The following is a 17,239-nucleotide window of genomic DNA, read 5'->3' on the forward strand; positions in this document are numbered from 1 at the left end:
ACACACACACACACACACACACACACACACATATACACAGAGTCTAAGTCTGCCTCTGCTTTCCACACCAGAGTCTTTCAATACCCTGTGGCCACTGTCCCTTACACATTCCATATAAGCTCACAGACTTAGCTTCAGCACGACAAAGCAACTTGGCCTCGTGTACTGGGGTGGTGGTGACTGATGTATATGCTCAGTGACAGAGCAACTGGTTGTTACCAAGGGGAGGTCCTACCATCGAAAACCAAAGCCACCAGCATTGCGGAGTCTTTTGCAGAGCCGGCTGGGGTGGGCCATGCCCACAGTCCCGGCTACTTAGGAGGCTGAGGCAAGAAGGCCGGTCTGGGAGACAGTCTAGTGAGACCTTTGTCTCAAAGCCCAATGTAAGGACAACTGATTAATTCCCTAGTATGTCCCATTGACCCTAGGTTCCAGGATGGGGTGGGGGTGGGGTAGAGTAGGGGAAAATCCGCCAGCAAACAAGTAAGTCAGGTAGATGTACTTTGCCGTTCACCATGCAAGGCCAGGGAAGGGTGACAGGAAAACCTGAGGTGCCATGCAGGACTGGTGTGCAAAACACAGAAGTCAGGCAATCCGTCCTAACAGGTCCAGAGCAGAGCTCCCAATTCAATGCAGATGTCTAATATCTGAGGTGAGCTGCAGCCTAGCTAGGGTAAGATCTTACACCAGAAGTCCCTGCAGGGTTGGCCCACGCCCACAGTTTCAGACTCAGAAGTGAGGATTGCCTGCGGATTTACAGTCTAACGTAACCCAGGGTCACTAATCCACATCACTCAGTCACACAGGCAGCATGTCCTATAGGATTGGTGGACTTGAAGGCTACAGTCCCACCTGTGTGAAGAGTAGTCCTCTGTGCCATTTTCCTGTGAGAGGGCCACCTGCTCTAGGACAGGTATGTAGAGAACACCCCCAGGAGACGACCTGCATTTGATCATCAGCTAAGCTGACCCCAGCTGCGGTTTGCTGCAAAAAAAAAAAAAAAAACCCGCCAGCTATCTCCTTTAACAGGTCAAACTGACCCCTCAACTGTCAAAAGTCAATGGGAGCACACTGTTTGAAAGGAGAGCAATACCAAGGAGGTGACGCTGGTCACCAGTGAACAAAGAACAGGAAGTACCATATTTCCACAGTGGCGTGGACAGTCGTCCCCCCAGTGGATAGACACGGCAGCTAGACAGAGGGCTGTTCTCAGGCGTTCTGAACCAGCGCCTTTGGCATCTTGCCTGCATCTCTGCAGGTGAGGGGAGACATGGCTTTCCCCCGTGGGATGTTGCTTCTGGTCCACACAGTCAGGCTTAAGTACACCCACATTACAGGCACCATGGAAACCCTAATTCAGAAGATCTGTGTCTTGGTGGTTACACCTCATTCAGCATCGACTTCAGGACACACCAACCTGAATCTCCGAATCACAGCTCTAATTGAAACCACGTTGAGCACCATGGGGTTCGATAACGTCGTAAGCCCGCATGCACGCGCGCGCGCGCGCGCACACACACACACACACACACACACACACACACTGTAAAAACATACCGCTGTGTCCCCTGGATGCTTGAGTGGATCCGAGCCAGGTAGGTTCGAGCCCTGTTTTTTTCTCTCCTTCTCTGGGCCATCCTCCACAGCTTCCTGTGCCCTCCCTGGATGGTCCTGCTTGTTGACAAGATGCCGGCCATTACCTTAAATTCATTTTGGATTTAATTTCAGAGGCACTTCTTCTCCTTCTCATGTTTAAAAGAGTCTCATTTCAGCTTTATTTTTTCTCACCTTGCTGTGAACCACCCCCTCCCCCTGGCGACCTCCTGAGTCACCATGTGGATCCCAGATGTGTGTGCCTTGCTCCTGCAGACCAAACAGGAGCTTGGCCTCCTGTGGGCCAGGCCAGATTAAAGGAGGGGAGGGGCACTTTCTCACAGTTTGGTGTGAGCCGCATCAGCCTCTGTATGGAAACTAATTTCAAATTCACCTGACTTTCCTCAGCAGGGAGGCAAAGAGTCACACAGCAGAAAGCAATTTGAGGAAGGCCTCTCAGGCATAAAAGACACCCTGGATTACTCATACATTTTGACACTGGAGGCTGGAAAGATGATGGCTCAGTGGCTAAGAGAGCTTGCTGTTCTTATAAGGGACCAGAGTTCAGTTCCCAGCACTTGCTGTGACTCCAGCTCTAGGGGACCTGACACCCTCTCCTGGCCTCCTCCTCAGGCACCCTCATGCATATGCATATGGTAACGCACATACATATAAGCAATAAAATGCATCCTTAAAAATACACAAATACGAAACTTTATATGACCCAGCACAGGGGAAGGCCAGGGCCAAGTAGTGGGAGTGGGTAGGTAGGGGAGCAGGGGTGGGGGTGGGGTATAGGAAACTTTCGGGATAGCATTTGAAATGTAAATAAAGAAAATAATAATAAATAAATTTAAAAAACACACAAATACAGGGCTGGAGAGATGGCTCGGTGGCTAAGAGCACTGGCTGCTCTTCCAGAGGTCCTGAGTTCAAGTCCCAGCGACCACATGGTGGCTCACAATCATCTGTAATGGGATCTGATGTCTTCTTCTGGTGTGTCTGAAGAGAGCAACAGTGTACTCACACACATAAAATAAATAAATACATTGTTGGAATCATAAACTCACAGTCATTGTCCATGAGAAGTGTCCTACATGCGCTGGGTAACCCCCAGTTTAGGGAGACAGCACATAGCCCAGCCTATGGGTTTAGTGGTAGGCTGGGTTTGGATCCAGGGCCAATCTGTACCCATGGTACACGGTGACATGTCTGACCAGCTTCTCCCATGATCCTTTTCTTCGCCTCTAATGTGAGTCTGCTAAAAATTTCAAGTACTCCACTTTCCAGGCTTAGAGGGCAGATTAACCAAGACAGGGTTCAAGGACCAGGCTTCTGCCCTTCCAACACTCACTAGGACAATGCTGATTTTAGTTCATTGTCCAGAGTCTTTCCCCAAAAATTATTTTCCCCAAAAAATTATTGCAGATGGTCCTTTAAGTAAGCCCCATTTAAGTTTGAAAGTTATAATAAGATTAGCATCCCATAGAAAGCTACTGAGTTGACGTTGGATATGGTGACACAGGCCTGTCATCCCAGCTAAGACAAGAGGATGAAGGGTTAGAGGTCACCGGGTGGAGAAATGACTCAGATGTTAAAGGCAGCTGCTGCTTCACCAGAGGACCTGGGTTTGGTTTTCAGAACCCACTAAGAGGCTCACAAGCCGGGCGGTGGTGGCTCACGCCTCTAATCCCAGCACTTGGGAGGCAGAGGCAGGCAGATTTCTGAGTTCGAGGCCAGCCTGGTCTACAGAGTGAGTTCCAGGACAGCCAGGGCTACACAGAGAAACCCTGTCTCGAAAAACAAACAAACAAACAAACAAACAAAGAGGCTCACAAGTGTTTGTGATCCATTTCCAGAGGATCTGACATGCCTTCTGGCCTCTACAGACAATGTATGCTCCTGGTGTCCTCACATCTATGCAGGCAAAACACTTGCACATATAAACTAAAAAAAAAATCTAAAAAACTGATGAATGACTTATATAGCATTAAAAAGTATATATCTTGGACTGGAGAGACAGATGGCTCAGCAGTTAAAAGCACTGACTGCTCTTCCAGAGACTGCAGGTTCAACAGCACCTACATAGTAGTTCACAGCTGTCTATATCTCCAGTTCAGGGGACCTGACACCCTCACACAGACATACATGCAGGAAAAACATCAATGAACCTAAAATAAAAATAAATTATTTAAAAATATACATATCTTATCAATGAAGCTTCTTTTAACAGGTAGAGACCGTTTCAGAAATTCACAAACGGACAAAACACAGATAACAACTGACCAGCCCTAACTGATACATCTACAACACAGCTCCTACAGCCAATGCTTAGGGAGCATCACAGACAACAGGGTGGAAAGACTGTAAGGGCCACAGGCCTGGGACATCTGCTGCAAGATTGAGTCTTGTATATTTGGAAGGGAAGCTGCACCCATGAAATCTCAACAATATGGTCACCTCACCATGTGATGACATCACCAACATGAAGATGACATCACCATATAACATGCCAAAATGAATGGGGGAAAATCTCACAAGGTCCCACCCCTGGAGATATAGGTAATCTATAGGTGCTAAGACAGGTATAGTAGGTCACCACATTGTGTGTTCACTTTTCTAGTCCCTTCTGTTTTATATCTAAATCATTACACATCTTGAGTTAGCTGAAGTGACCCTTCCTGACATAACAATATGCTCTGGGGGAGAGGGAGTGTCAAAGTCAGCCTGGCCAATGACCCCTCCCCCACTTTTTGAGACACAGTCTCATTACATCGCCCTGGCTGTCCTGGAACTCACAAAGATCTACCTGTCTCTACCTTCCAAGTGCTGGGATTAAAGGCATGCACCAGTTGTCAATAAACAAAAGAGAACTCCACCCATATTGATCTGAAACTCCCTGACCTTCCCACGGGTCCTCTTTCTGGTCTCTGAAGCTACCCAAGATAAAGAAAGAACCATGCAATGTACATTTGGATTATTGTCTTAGTTCCAGTGGATAACACAGAATATCACAGGCTGGGTTATTTAAATGGCAGAAATCTGTTTTCTCATAATTCAAGGGGTGGAAATCAGAGACCACGGAGCCAGCAGAGTAGGTCCTAGGGATGGAGACAGCCACTTCCCCACTACATGCTCGCATGTAGAGGATGGGGAGAGCAAGCCTCACCAAGACTCCCCTTACGAGGACACTCATCATAACCTCACACCCTCCCCTAAACCCAGTCACCCCACACACACACCTCCAAACCCCACCTGTTGAGATTTCTACAGAGATGATGAAGACGGCGATCGTCCTCAGTTTTTGTCTGTTTCTACCGCTCATTGAGAAAACCACCTTTCCTGAATTCTTAAGAGTTATTTTGGCTGGGCGTGGTGGCGTACGCTTTTGATCCCAACACTTGGGAGGCAGAGGCAGGCAGATCTTTCTGAGTTCGAGGCCAGCCTGGTCTACAGAGTGAGTTCCAGGACAGCCAGGGCTACACAGAGAAACTCTGTCTCAGAAAAAAAAAGAAAGAAAGAAAGAAAGAAAGAAAGAAAGAAAGAAAGAAAGAAAGAAAGAAAGAAAGAAAGAAAGAAAGAGTTATTTTGTTTCAAAATTGCTAGACTGATCTGCGGTCTACAGTCAAGGGCCCGTCTGTCCTCTCCAGCAAATGCAGTTGGTAAGCAAATTAAACCTTTGGCTGTAAATTAAACCTTCAGCTAAGTTCAGCCATCCGACAGACTGCCCCTCCTCAATATGGTCTGTGTATGGAATTGAAGATGAGGTGCTCCTTGCACCTAGGTGTGAAGCAGTCTTCCACAAGAACATGCCTCAGCTCTGCTAACGAAGGCACAGGGTAGACCTGTGTGTGAACGTGCCTCAGCTCTGCTCACGACGGCACAGGGTAGACCTGTGTGTGAACGTGCCTCAGCTCTGCTCACAGACTGCACAGGGTAGAATGTGTCTAAGTGTACTGGCTCCCTCTTGGGCTGAAATAGCTTTCCGGTAGAGAAGTTCAAAACACAACAGGTTAAGTTAATAAGATTATTTGAGCTGAGTATAGCGGTACCCATCTACAATCCTGGCATTTGGGACGCTGAGACAGGAGGATTGCAATTTTGAGGTCCAACCTAGGGCTATGTAGCCCCTATCTCCAAAAGAAAAAAAAAAAAATCAAAGTTCACACAACCATCTGTGGTTGAAAACAATATTCTCAGTAACAATTCAGTCTTCATACCTATCTTCAGAGAGCTTGATGCCAGGACCTTTGCATGTAGGCCCCTCCTACGAGGACCTTATTTATCTATTTATTTATTTACTTATTTATTTGTTTGTTTTGTTTGTTGAGACAGGGTTTTGTTGTGTAGCCCTTGCTGTCCTGGAACTCACTTAATACACTAGGCTGGTTTCAAACTCATAGATCTGCCTGCCTCCCAAGTGCTGGGATTAAAGGCCACTCTGTGCCATCACCACTTGATTTTAAGAGTCCCTTTTAGGCAGACATTGTTTCTGTACCTCTAAGAAGACATGACGTGGGGGTCACTACCCAAGCCACCTGTTAGGGAGCAAGGTCAAACTCAGATTTCCTTCCCCAGGACTAGGCTTCTCCATCGCCACGACAAGTGTGTAAGTTAAAACTTCAGCAAATAAAACTGAAATACCATTGACTAGTGCAGCCTGGACACACATGCGTGGTCCACACTGACTCCTGAGATCCTTCTGTCTTCAATATCCAAACTGTGGCCCTGAGGCTCCTTAGCCTGGTGTCATTTAGCTGGAGGGAATGCAGATACACAGCAGAGCAGGGTTGGGTGGGGACTGGAAACCTGTGATGGATCAGATAGATCACCAGCCCCATGTCCTGCAGCAAAGCTGGGCACTACACAGAGGCAAAGCCAAGCTTCTCACTAAGGCAGCAGCTGAATGCAGCCCAGCTGGGCAGCCTGCACTCCACAGAACAGAGCCCACCCTCATCAAAAACAAGTCCCTGTGAGATCACAAGAGGTGTGTGTGTGTGTGTGTGTGTGTGTGTGTGTGTGTGTGGTGTGGTGTGGTGTGTGTGTGTGGTGTGTGTGTGTGGTGTGTGTGTGTGTGGTGTGGTGTGTGTGTGCGTGTGTGTGTGTGTGTGTGTGACCCACATGCACACAAGTGCCCATGGAGGTCAGAAGGTGTCAGACCTCCTGGAGTGGGAATTGCAGGCAGTTGTGATCTACCTGATGTAGATGCTGGGGACTGAACTAGTGGCCTCCTGAAAAAGCAGCAAGGTCTCTTAACCACTGAGTGTTTGCTCCATCCCCAACGGGGCTCCCTGAATTGCTTGTTCTCTGGTTTTATAGAATAAAAAGCTGAATAACTTCCTTTCCAAGCGATTGCTCCCCGTTGGCCGTTGGCCGCCGTTGTGGTTTGATTATGACGTATTCCCCATGCAGACTCATGGGCCTCACTCCCTGGCTGCCGGCATTATTGGAGAGACTGTGGGTCATATGAGAAAGTTATGCCTGGCTGTTGGCAGGATGGTCCCCAGGGATGGGGCTCTGAAGTTTCCCTTAGGTTCAGCTGATTTCAGCTTCCTGTTCGGCCATGATGGGAGCCGCCTCACCACATGCTCTCACGTGCATGAGTAGCACGCCCTCCCCCACCACGGTGGACCAAGAGTCACAATAAATATGTATTCTGTTAGAAGTAACTCACACTTATCTTGCTAACCTGTCCCCTTCCCTGAGTCATTTCAATTCCATGTTTTGTTTTGCATTTCTCCCAAGATGCACCAGGAGGCAGGAATCAAGAATGTTCTTGTACATTCTTCAGATGAAATTAGGCAGGTGAGGTAAAAGTATTACTTTTCAAGTAGTAAGAATTTCAATATGCAGGTCACTCCAATTGCTTCCCTAAGTGGTTCTTTTACTGCTAAACAAACAAACAGGACTATAATGTAGTAGACATGAAACATTTTTCTCTTAATAGAGAAAAAATGCACTTAAAAAATTGCATTTCTCATGTTGGGAGGAACTCTCACCTGTGTCCCCTGGCATGGCCCACTGTCTTGATCGGTGCTGACCAGCATCTTGGTCTCCCTTCTCCTGGAAGCAGCTGATGGCCAGGGCCTGGGATTCATCACTGGGGAGAGAGACAACCAAATTTGTAACTGTATAAATGTCCATTATCCTATATGCAGGCAAAGAGTGAACTTGTGTTGAGATGGGCTGCTTAAGGTTAAAAATCCATCTCAGAGCTTGAGCAGACTGTTCCTTTGGGCATAAACCTGGAAATTTACAAGCTTTTTATCTATGCAAGACTTACTTCTGAAATTCAGCCTTCATTTATCTAATTGATATATCTAACTGATATTAGATATTTTTATTTGTGGAGCTAGGTGTGGCATCCTACACCTGAATCTCTGGTACCCAGGAGGCTTAGGAGGAACTGCTAACAGAAAGGGCAGGGGTTTGAGAGCGGCTTCCTGCTACATATGGAGATCTTGTCTTTCAAAATGCTTGAAGTCATAGAGCAGGGGCTGGTAGCGGACTGCAAGTTTGAGGTCAGTCTGGGCAACCTAATAAAACTGCCTCAAAATGGTTATTGTTGTTGTAGTTGCTTTTGTTCGGGTTTTGTTTTAAATAAAGAGCTGAGGATGTAAGTGTTAGAATACTTATCCAAAGTGCTTGTGGACCTGGTTTGATTGAGAGCTCCTGGATCCAATTGAGATGCAATAAAAACAGATGCCACTGCTGTGTGTGTGTGTGTGTGCGCACGCACGTGTCTGCAGGTGTGCATATGTGGGGGTGCATGCATACGTCTGTCTGCAGGTGTGTACATGTGGGGGTGCATGCCTATGTGTGTATGCAGGTGTGCACATGAGGGGATGTAAATGCATATGTGTGTGTTCAGGTTTGCATGCGCGCGCGTGTGTGTGTGTGTGTGTGTGTGTGTGTGTGTGTGTACAAGTGTACAGGTTGGTGTGAAGGCCAGAGATTGTTGTCAGGTCTGCCTCAATCACTCTCCACATTAACAAACGAGATGGAGCCTCTCACTGCCTGGGAGTTCACTAATTCAGCTAGCCTGGCTGTGTAGCCAGCCTATGGATCCTTGCTCTGTCTCCTTGACGTGGGGATCACAAGTTCCGCTCCACACCTGGCTTTTACATGGATGCTAGAGACCAAACTGAGGACTTCATGCTTGCACAGCAAGCACCTCATTGGCTGAGCCGACTTCCCAGCCCCACGCGGCTCTTTTTTCAAAGTTAGCTAATCGCTAAGGGCCAACAGCAGCTTTGACAGCAGATACACTTCTAAACTGACCTTGGAAATGACACATTTTATCTTCACGCAAAGGTGTTTGCAAGGAAAACAGTTTGCCTATTCTAAATCCTGCAGACAGTTTAAACCCTTTGCCCAGGCTGCCCGGCTGTCTGTGTTCATTCAGAAAGACTTACAGCCTATGCGTTTCCCCCAGACTTCAGACCTGATGGCACACTGAAAGACAACTCACTGTGAAAGCTATGCTACCATGTACCAGCTGGGCCACCTTCCTGGAGCTTCAAGAAACAACCACACTGCCTTCAGGGCAGGACACCCACAGACACAAGCCAAGGATCCTCCCCTCCAACAACACTCCACCCATTTGTCACACACAGGCATGCTCAGTTCTTAGCAAGAGGTCAACAGTCTATGGTTATAGTAACGAATGTCTTTGGTGTTAGAGACGGGCCCTGGCAAGATCCAAGGGAAAAACAAGTAATCCTACTTAGCAGGGATCCAGTTTCCAATGGGGGCCAACTCTGCTCACTCATCAGCAGAAAGGACATCACTGGTACTCATTTTATCCAAAAAAAAAAAGCCTCTTTGTTATATTAATAAAATTCTTCGAAATCGCCGGGCGTGGTGGCGTACGCCTTTAATCCCAGCACTCGGGAGGCAGAGGCAGGCAGATTTCTGAGTTCGAGGCCAGTCTGGTCTACGAAGTGAGTTCCAGGACAGCCAGGGCTACACAGAGAAACCCTGTCTCGAAAAACCAAAAAAAAAAAAAAAAAAAAAACCAGCTTTCAAATCTCTAAGTGCAGCTGTCTGGAGAGCTCGACCCAGAAGACAAACAGAGAGAGCACTTGTTGATTCCTGGAACTGCATGCTCAAAGGAACAAAAACCCCCAAGGGAGCAGGGAAGAAATATACATACACTTAAATTTTATCTTCTGGAGCTTTTCTTTAGTTCCCAAGCCAAGAGCTTCCTCCTGAACCAGTTTCCAGAAATCCTCGAAGTCGCTCATGTTCTTCAAGATCCCACATTTGGTCAGCTCATTTTGCAACCCTATAATCTTATTTCCAAAGAGAATGGGCATATAGATAAGTACATTGGGCATATAGATAAGTTTTTTTTTGTTTTTGTTTTTAAAGCTAATTAGTAGCAACCTGAAGTTAACACTAGCAGATGCTTGGCTGGGAGGAGAGCTGGTCTGAAGGCAATCCGAAGAAGTGCGCTTCTAACATCATCTGTCCTCTGTGACACCACTCTCCATCCTAATTGCCACATAGTGGCATGCTATTTGCTGTGCTTGCCAATTTAGCAGAAAGGAGGCCTCGGGCTGCTTCCGCTTTCAAACATAATTCTGCTTTGTAGGTACAGGGGTCCATCTCTAGGGCCACTTTGAAGGAGTCTCAGACACATGGAGGAACAGCTATCTTTTACTATTCTGAATGGCTGTCATATGTGAGTCTAGCATCAAGCAACCAAGCCCCTAGCTGCTTAATGGAAAGACCACTCCAAAGTCACTTTCTGTGCAGAGATTAACCCCTGGACTTCTGGGGCAACCTTGGGTAAGTGAATCTCTTTCAAGAAGCTGGCAGACACAGAGCTTAGCTGGAGTTCATGACTAATATGACATATAATGCAGCGAGGGGGTACATGGTGGGCCCATGCCAAGGTATGTCCCTGAGAAATTATGCCAGGTAACAGATCTGGTATAAAGGGGCCTTACTGGGAGAAGAGAGGAGTAACACCTGGGAAGGGGTAGAGGCAGTGAGTCTGGAGGACACACACACACACACACACACACACACACGCACATGCACACGCGCACCGGGGATTCGGAGGACAGAAGAATGGGGGAGAGAGAATGCCTAGAACAGAAAGAGCTGGGTAGCCTTTTCATACAGAGCCCACGCCTGCGCACCTGGCATCAGATAGACGATGGCGTAAGTCACTGTTAGGTCCCTGAGAGGAGCCCAGCGGAGTGGCCTATGAACTAACACTGCACCTGGCACAGGGACAATTAAGTTTGATCTGATCTGCAGTGGGCCTGAGCAGGCTCCCCTGCAAAACAGTGTGGCCTGAGATGTAACAAATCCAAGAATAAAATAAAATCGGCCATGCACTCACTGCCCTCTAGCTACAGGTTGGCTGGCGTTCATTCATTTGGTTTTGGAGGATCAAAACGCATCTTGCATTCCACAGACACCACCCGCCCCCCATCGAATTCCTGATGCAGAAATGGGAGGCAAGCTAAGCTGGTTTTCCGTGGAGACCATGGACTACCTCACATTCAGGCTGTGGCTTTCGAAAGGAAGAACTCTTACCCCCTCTGCAGGAAGTGATAAAAGGAACAGAGCTGGGGGTGGGGTGGGGGCCCTGTTTACTCAAGCTTTAGATCCTTAGAGAGGGTCACCGGTGTATAGAGCTTAGGCAGAGGTGTTGGGTCTCCCTCCCCTCTGCCTGTTGGGCAGGTGATTGGCGGTTGTCCCTGGTAGAGGGATTTGTGACAAATGCCCGCCTGGCACAGCAGGGAGCAGAGCCCCCTTTTCTGGGCTTTTGGGATGCTCAGCGTGCTCCTGCTCATAAGAGTACACGTCCGGGATTCTGTCTTACCAGGTAGGCATTAGACCTGGGAGGGAACCTGGTTGAAGCCTTGGGCGGGGATGCTGGCCAAGCTTCGGGCTGCGACTGCAAACAAGCAAAGAAAGGTGGTGGGCAAGGCTAGCGGTGGCCAGGAACAAAGCCTCAAGCAAGGAAGAAGTAAACAAGCAACCACAGGAAGCCATTAAGCAGAGTGGGCGCTAATGAGTGCGCGGCGGGGCCCTGCGCACCCGCCCCGCCAAAACCACCGGGGACTGCCTCGCCCGGCAATTTGGAGCCCAGAGCCCTGCTGGCAGGCTATAAACCTGTTTGTAGTCTCCATCGGTTCCCCCTTCAAGTTTGTGTCGTTAGGGGTGAGGAGGAAAGACCATCGGATGCTGTGATCTCTTCTCAGGACCTGCAGTTGCAGGGGGCAGATGGACTTCCAACTCCAAGGTAAAGAACTGCCATTCCCCCTACCCCACCCAGCACGCCCTTTGCTGGCCACGGTGGGAGACCAGGGGTGTTAGGTCCACCTTCCAGAGTCTTTTGAAAACGGTTTCTCCTTTTAAAAGAAGTCATTTGACTTCCCAAACGTTCCTCGCAGTTTCCGCCAATCTGTAAACCATGCTTTCAGGTTGCTTAAAGGAGCAATGGCTTGTCTAAGAGATTTCAAAAAATGCTTACCACTGGGCTGGAATTCCTCCATGGCAGGCCCAGCCTCTCGCAGACGCTGTAGGGGCGCCCTACTTCTTGCACACATTTCGAGCATCCTCAGGGATGCGGGTCCTCGCACCTTCTTGTCCTTACAGCAGCGCCACCCTGCGGCTATCCTTTGCACCTGAAATTCCCGGGCCTAGGTACCCAGAACCTTAGACAGCCTCATGGGTCCTCCTCAAGGACATTTTCCCCAGACCACACACAGAGAGGGGTTTAGGAATTCCCAGCCTTTGAAGCCCTCGCATCTGAGATGGTTCAGGAAGTGTGTGGGAAAACCAGTTGGAGATACGTTTCAGGAGGGCTCTAGATGTATGTGCAGATGTCTTAGAATCGCTTAAAACTTGTTTCTGATCGTTTGTGGGAAGATGGGGATGTGTCATATAAGTAGATCACTGTAAACACCTTAGTCATATTTAAAGAGCCACAACAAATCACTTTTAACGACCCCAGTAGGGACTGTGGTAAAGAGTGGGTGTCTCCTGGGGACCCTGAGTGAGCCTGTGCACACATACCTTGCTGGTATTCACTTACATTCCTGTCAATACATTTTGCTCAATGAAAATAAATTCAAATACATTTTCATTTGTACATTTCATGTGCCATGCACTGAACATTAGAACAGCATATTACCAGTTTGTAATGGAACTCCTGACATTAATTTTAAATGAACTAGCAAGAATTTAATACAGGACACACACACACACACACACACACACACACACACACACACACACACACACACTTTTGGTCCTGAATCTACAACCTTTTGAATTCTTGGATTCTATGCCTTCTTCAGCCCCTAATGCAGCTAGGAGACATAGTTCCTATAATTTTACTTAAGATATCACAGTACAGGTGTGTGGTTTGTAATAACTCAAAGTGCTTAGAATTCTTAAAACATAAGATTCCCTACCTCACCCCCATGCAAACTTATAGGGACCATACTCTCCCATGGTCCTCCTCCATGTGACCAGGCAAGGAACAGAAGAATAACCACCATCCAAGAGAAGGGTGTGCACCCCTACTTCCCCCTGCCCTCCTCTCCTTTGGATGTATAGTTTTGACAGGTTCCCTTCTCGTTTGTTGTGTAAACACAGCTACACAGGCTGTGGTCTGTGGTCTTGTGGGATGATAACCTGTTTTACATTATTGGCAAGCATGGTTCAACCTTCCTCTTATTGACCACGATGTAGCCTTCATATACCAACTCCTTTAAACTCCTTTTCTCATTTTGGTTAGTTCTTTCAGAGTCTTATACAATACATTTGGGTCATATTTACCCCACCCCCTTTTCTACCCACCCAACCTTCTGCGTTTTTATTTTCTGTATGTGTGTTTTAATTTGTCAAGTACACTTTATGCTGCCCATACACTCATAGAGTTATGGCATTCACTAGAAGCTGGCCTATCCTCCAGGGGCCACACCCTTTGTCTTGGCACAGCAAGACAAAGGCTTTACTGCTGTGAAGAGACACCACGACCAAAGCAACTCTTACATGGACAGCATTTAATTGGGGCTGGCTTACAGGTTCAGAGGTTCAGTCCATTATTATCAAGGTGGGAACGTGGCAGCATCCAGGCAGGCATGGTGCAGGAGGAGCTGAGAGTTCTGCCTCTTATTCTGAAGGTGGCTAGGAGAAAACTGGCTTCTAGGCAGCTAGGATGAGGGTCTTAAAGTCCATGCCCACAGTGATATGCCTACTCCAACAAGGCCACACCTACTCCAGCAGGGCCATACCTCCAAATAGTGCCACTCCCTGGGCCAAGTGTATTCACACGAACCACACCCTTAAAACTGCCCCCCCCAGCAAAGGTCAGCTGCCAGTAGCCTTTAGCGAGAGGTGGGAGGGACTACAAGTCACCTCCTCTCTTGGTTGCTGTAATTTTGTCTGAACCTGAGTTTTGTGCAGTCTCAACAGCTGTGGATTCTTATGTGCAGCTGCCCTGCCGTGTCCAGAATGTATTGTTTCTCTGTAGTCATCCACCACCTGTAATCCTTCTGCCCCCTCTTCCTTGGGTAGAAGGCTTGCGATGGAGATGTCCCACCCAGGGTTAAGCCTTTCGGAATTTCTTATTCTCTGCACATTGGTCAGTAGTGGGTGGCTGTTAGCTGATTGCCATCTACAGCTGATAAAAGCTTCTCTCTTGATAGCCGATCAATCCACTAATCTGTGGGTGGCTTTCCCAAGGAAAGTCATCAGTAAGAGGCAGTTAGATACTGTCTCTGAAGCCCATGACCTGTCTAGCAACAGGTTCTTTGGCCACAGTACGGGGTTTGAATTGATGGAGTAGGACTTTAATCCAATCAGAAAATAGTTGATCACTCCCAGAACATGTGTGTGTCTATTGCACCAGTGGGCATTGTCTTGCCAGGCCAGTTATTACCATAGCTCACACCGTTCTCAGCTTTGTAAGGCTGATGACCACTTTCCTCCTCTGTTAGCACGCACAGCACTTTCCAACTCTATAAAAGCTATCCAGTAAGGACGAAGCGTCCAAGTTAGTACCAGCATGATTTTTCCATGTTCTTTTGTGTTTTTTTAATATATATGTTTCTTTTATGTACATGAGTGTTTGCTTGCATGTATGTATGTATACCACATGTGTGCAGCCCCTGTGGATGTCAGAAAGGGTTATCAGAACCCCTGGAGCTGGAGTTAGAGATGGTTGTGAGTCACCAACCATCTCTATGTATGTATGTAGGTGCTGGGAATTGAACTTGGGACCACCAGAAGAACAGAGTGTTCTTTTTTTTTTTTTTTAAGATTTATTTATTATTATATGTAAGTACACTGTAGCTGTCTTCAGACACACCAGAAGAGGGCGTCAGATCTCATTACAGATGGTTATGAGCCACCATGTGGTTGCTGGGATTTGAACTCAGGACCTTTGGAAGAGCAGTCAGTGCTCTTAAGTCCTGAGCCATCTCTCCAGCCCCAAGTAGAGTGTTCTTAACCACTGAGCTGTCTCCCTATCCTCTTTCTGTGGTCTATGACCCAACTGTGTGGTATCTTAGCCATAAGGTCTTATCGTCAAGTTCTGGAGGACGACTGAGAACATTGGTGTAGCTTGTAGTATGTGGGTCCTAGAGCAGTGGCCTGTAGTGTTTGTGGGTCTAGGACTTCAATGACCAACAACTCCAAAGGAAAGTCAATTTAAACATCTAACTTGCTGGTGAGATGGCTCAGTGGGTAAGAGCACCAGACTGCTCTTCCAAAGGTCCAGAGTTCAAATCCCAGATGGTGGCTCATAACCATCTGTAACAATCTGACTCCCTCTTCTGGAGTGTCTGAAGACAGCTACAGTGTACTTACATAAAATAAATAAATAAACATCTAACTTATCCCCTGGCAACTATTTTGTTGAGTTAAATCTTTGCCATGCATATTTTAAAGATTTATTTATTTTACTTTGTGCGCATGAATGTTTTACCTGCGTGCATGCATATGTAGAAAGAATATCTGCGTAACAGATGGATGCATCACCTGTCAATTAAAAAGCCGATGGCCTATGGCTTAGGCAGGAAATGGAAGGTGGGACATCTGGGAGAAGAAAGAATTCTGAGATAGAACCAGGCACAGGAAGATGGAGGAGCTGGACACGTGATTACCTGAGCACAGGTGATCAGTCACATGACAGACTGTAGGTTAAAATAAATGGGTTCTCTTTACTTACGATCTAGTCAGAGGAGAGCCTAGCATTTGTAAATATATTTTCAGCTTGAGTCTTATTTCTGGGAGCACTGGGCTGGGAGGAAGAACCAGGCCTAAGTTCTACAAAATGGTGTTCAACTCACAGCAGTTAGAACCTAAGTTTACAGCCTGAAAAGGCCAGAGTAAAAAGCTGGGAAACATGAGGCTAGCAGGACAAGAGGTCTGGTCTCTTAAAAAGAAGGAGGGAGGGAGGGAAGAAAGGAAGAAAGGAGAGAAGGAAGGAAGGAAGGAAGGAAACAGATCAAAGCCAAAGCCTTCTAGAACATTCCAAGATGGGAAGGAAGTTTCCTAGCCAAGGAGCAGAAACCTATAGAGTGATAGTGTGGAAGGTAGCTTTTAAAAGAAGCTCCCTCTAAGTTTAAAGGCAGAACACAGAAGTTGGGCTTCTCCCAAGGGCAGGGCACAGCAGCCTCCAAGGGGGAGGCTCCTGTATACACTCAAGCTGAAAGCAGCCCATGAAGATGGATCCCATAAATCCACGGAGACTTCCAGGAGACCACAGCTGTGGGGTAAGCCACTTCAGGTTCTCCCAAGCATTCATGGGGTGCAAAAATGTAGCCCTAGGTTGGCTGCGCAGAAGGCCCAAACCCCTCTCCTGTAAACAAAGGGACAGTGGCGTGGCCAGGCACATCACAGCTTCTGAGCTACAGAACAGCAGACACAGAGACAGAGACAGACAGGCAGGTTTCTGGAGTTCTAGGCCAGCCTGGTCTACACAACACTGCCGATAGATACAGCCACTTGCAAATGACGGTCTAAAATTAGAATTGTCACATTCTTTTCCCCTTAAGGATACTATATATGTTTTTGCTTAAAGATAAATAAAAATATCCTTAGTAATTTAAAAAATAAATACACATCAAGTTAAATTTATATAAAGAAAAAGGGGAATATAGGTGTATTTATCCACATATACATCAGTCTCCAAGGAAGGGAGAAAGAAATGGGAATTGGTATAAATGTTTTCGAGGTTACATAGCTAATAAGAAAACAAATCCTGGCCTTTGATCTCAGTACTTGGGAGACAAGGCAGGGTTAGATAGGTTCCTTGTCAGTTTGATGACATCCTAATCTGCAAATCCAAATCATTCCAGGCTACACAGAGAAACCCTGTCAATAATAATAATAATAATAATAAATAATAATAATAATAATAGTTTTACATTATTAAAATTAAGGTAGTTATATTTATGGTTGTGATGGTATTACAAATCCTCTATGAGAGAGGTCAAAATAGAGCAGACCTATATAAGAAGGAGGCTGCTGGATTAAATCAATCCATACTCTTAATGACTTTAGACTGCCAGACCAAGGATGTGCTATGTTAGGACAGAAAAGAGGAAAATGTATATATGTTTTTAACATTTATTTGAGGTATTGTGCTTATATAATTCTTTTTTTTTTT

At 46.8% G+C, this 17,239-nt stretch overlaps 1 protein-coding gene across 1 annotated transcript in view; it reads right to left on the reverse strand.

Annotated features, from left to right (window-relative positions):
* LOC110338544 overlaps positions 1-17,239 on the reverse strand; it is a 50,795-nt gene that overhangs the window by 23,762 nt on the left and 9,794 nt on the right. The window contains exons 2-5 of the mRNA XM_021221881.1: positions 11,435-11,509; positions 9,749-9,887; positions 7,593-7,693; positions 1,558-1,671 (exon numbers count right to left, since the gene is read on the reverse strand). Of these exons, the coding sequence (XP_021077540.1) occupies positions 1,558-1,671; positions 7,593-7,693; positions 9,749-9,887; positions 11,435-11,509 (429 nt within the window). The remainder of the gene's footprint in view (positions 1-1,557; positions 1,672-7,592; positions 7,694-9,748; positions 9,888-11,434; positions 11,510-17,239) is intronic.

Source organism: Mus pahari, chromosome 21, assembly GCF_900095145.1.
Source record: "Mus pahari chromosome 21, PAHARI_EIJ_v1.1, whole genome shotgun sequence".
Lineage (NCBI taxonomy): Eukaryota > Metazoa > Chordata > Mammalia > Rodentia > Muridae > Mus > Mus pahari.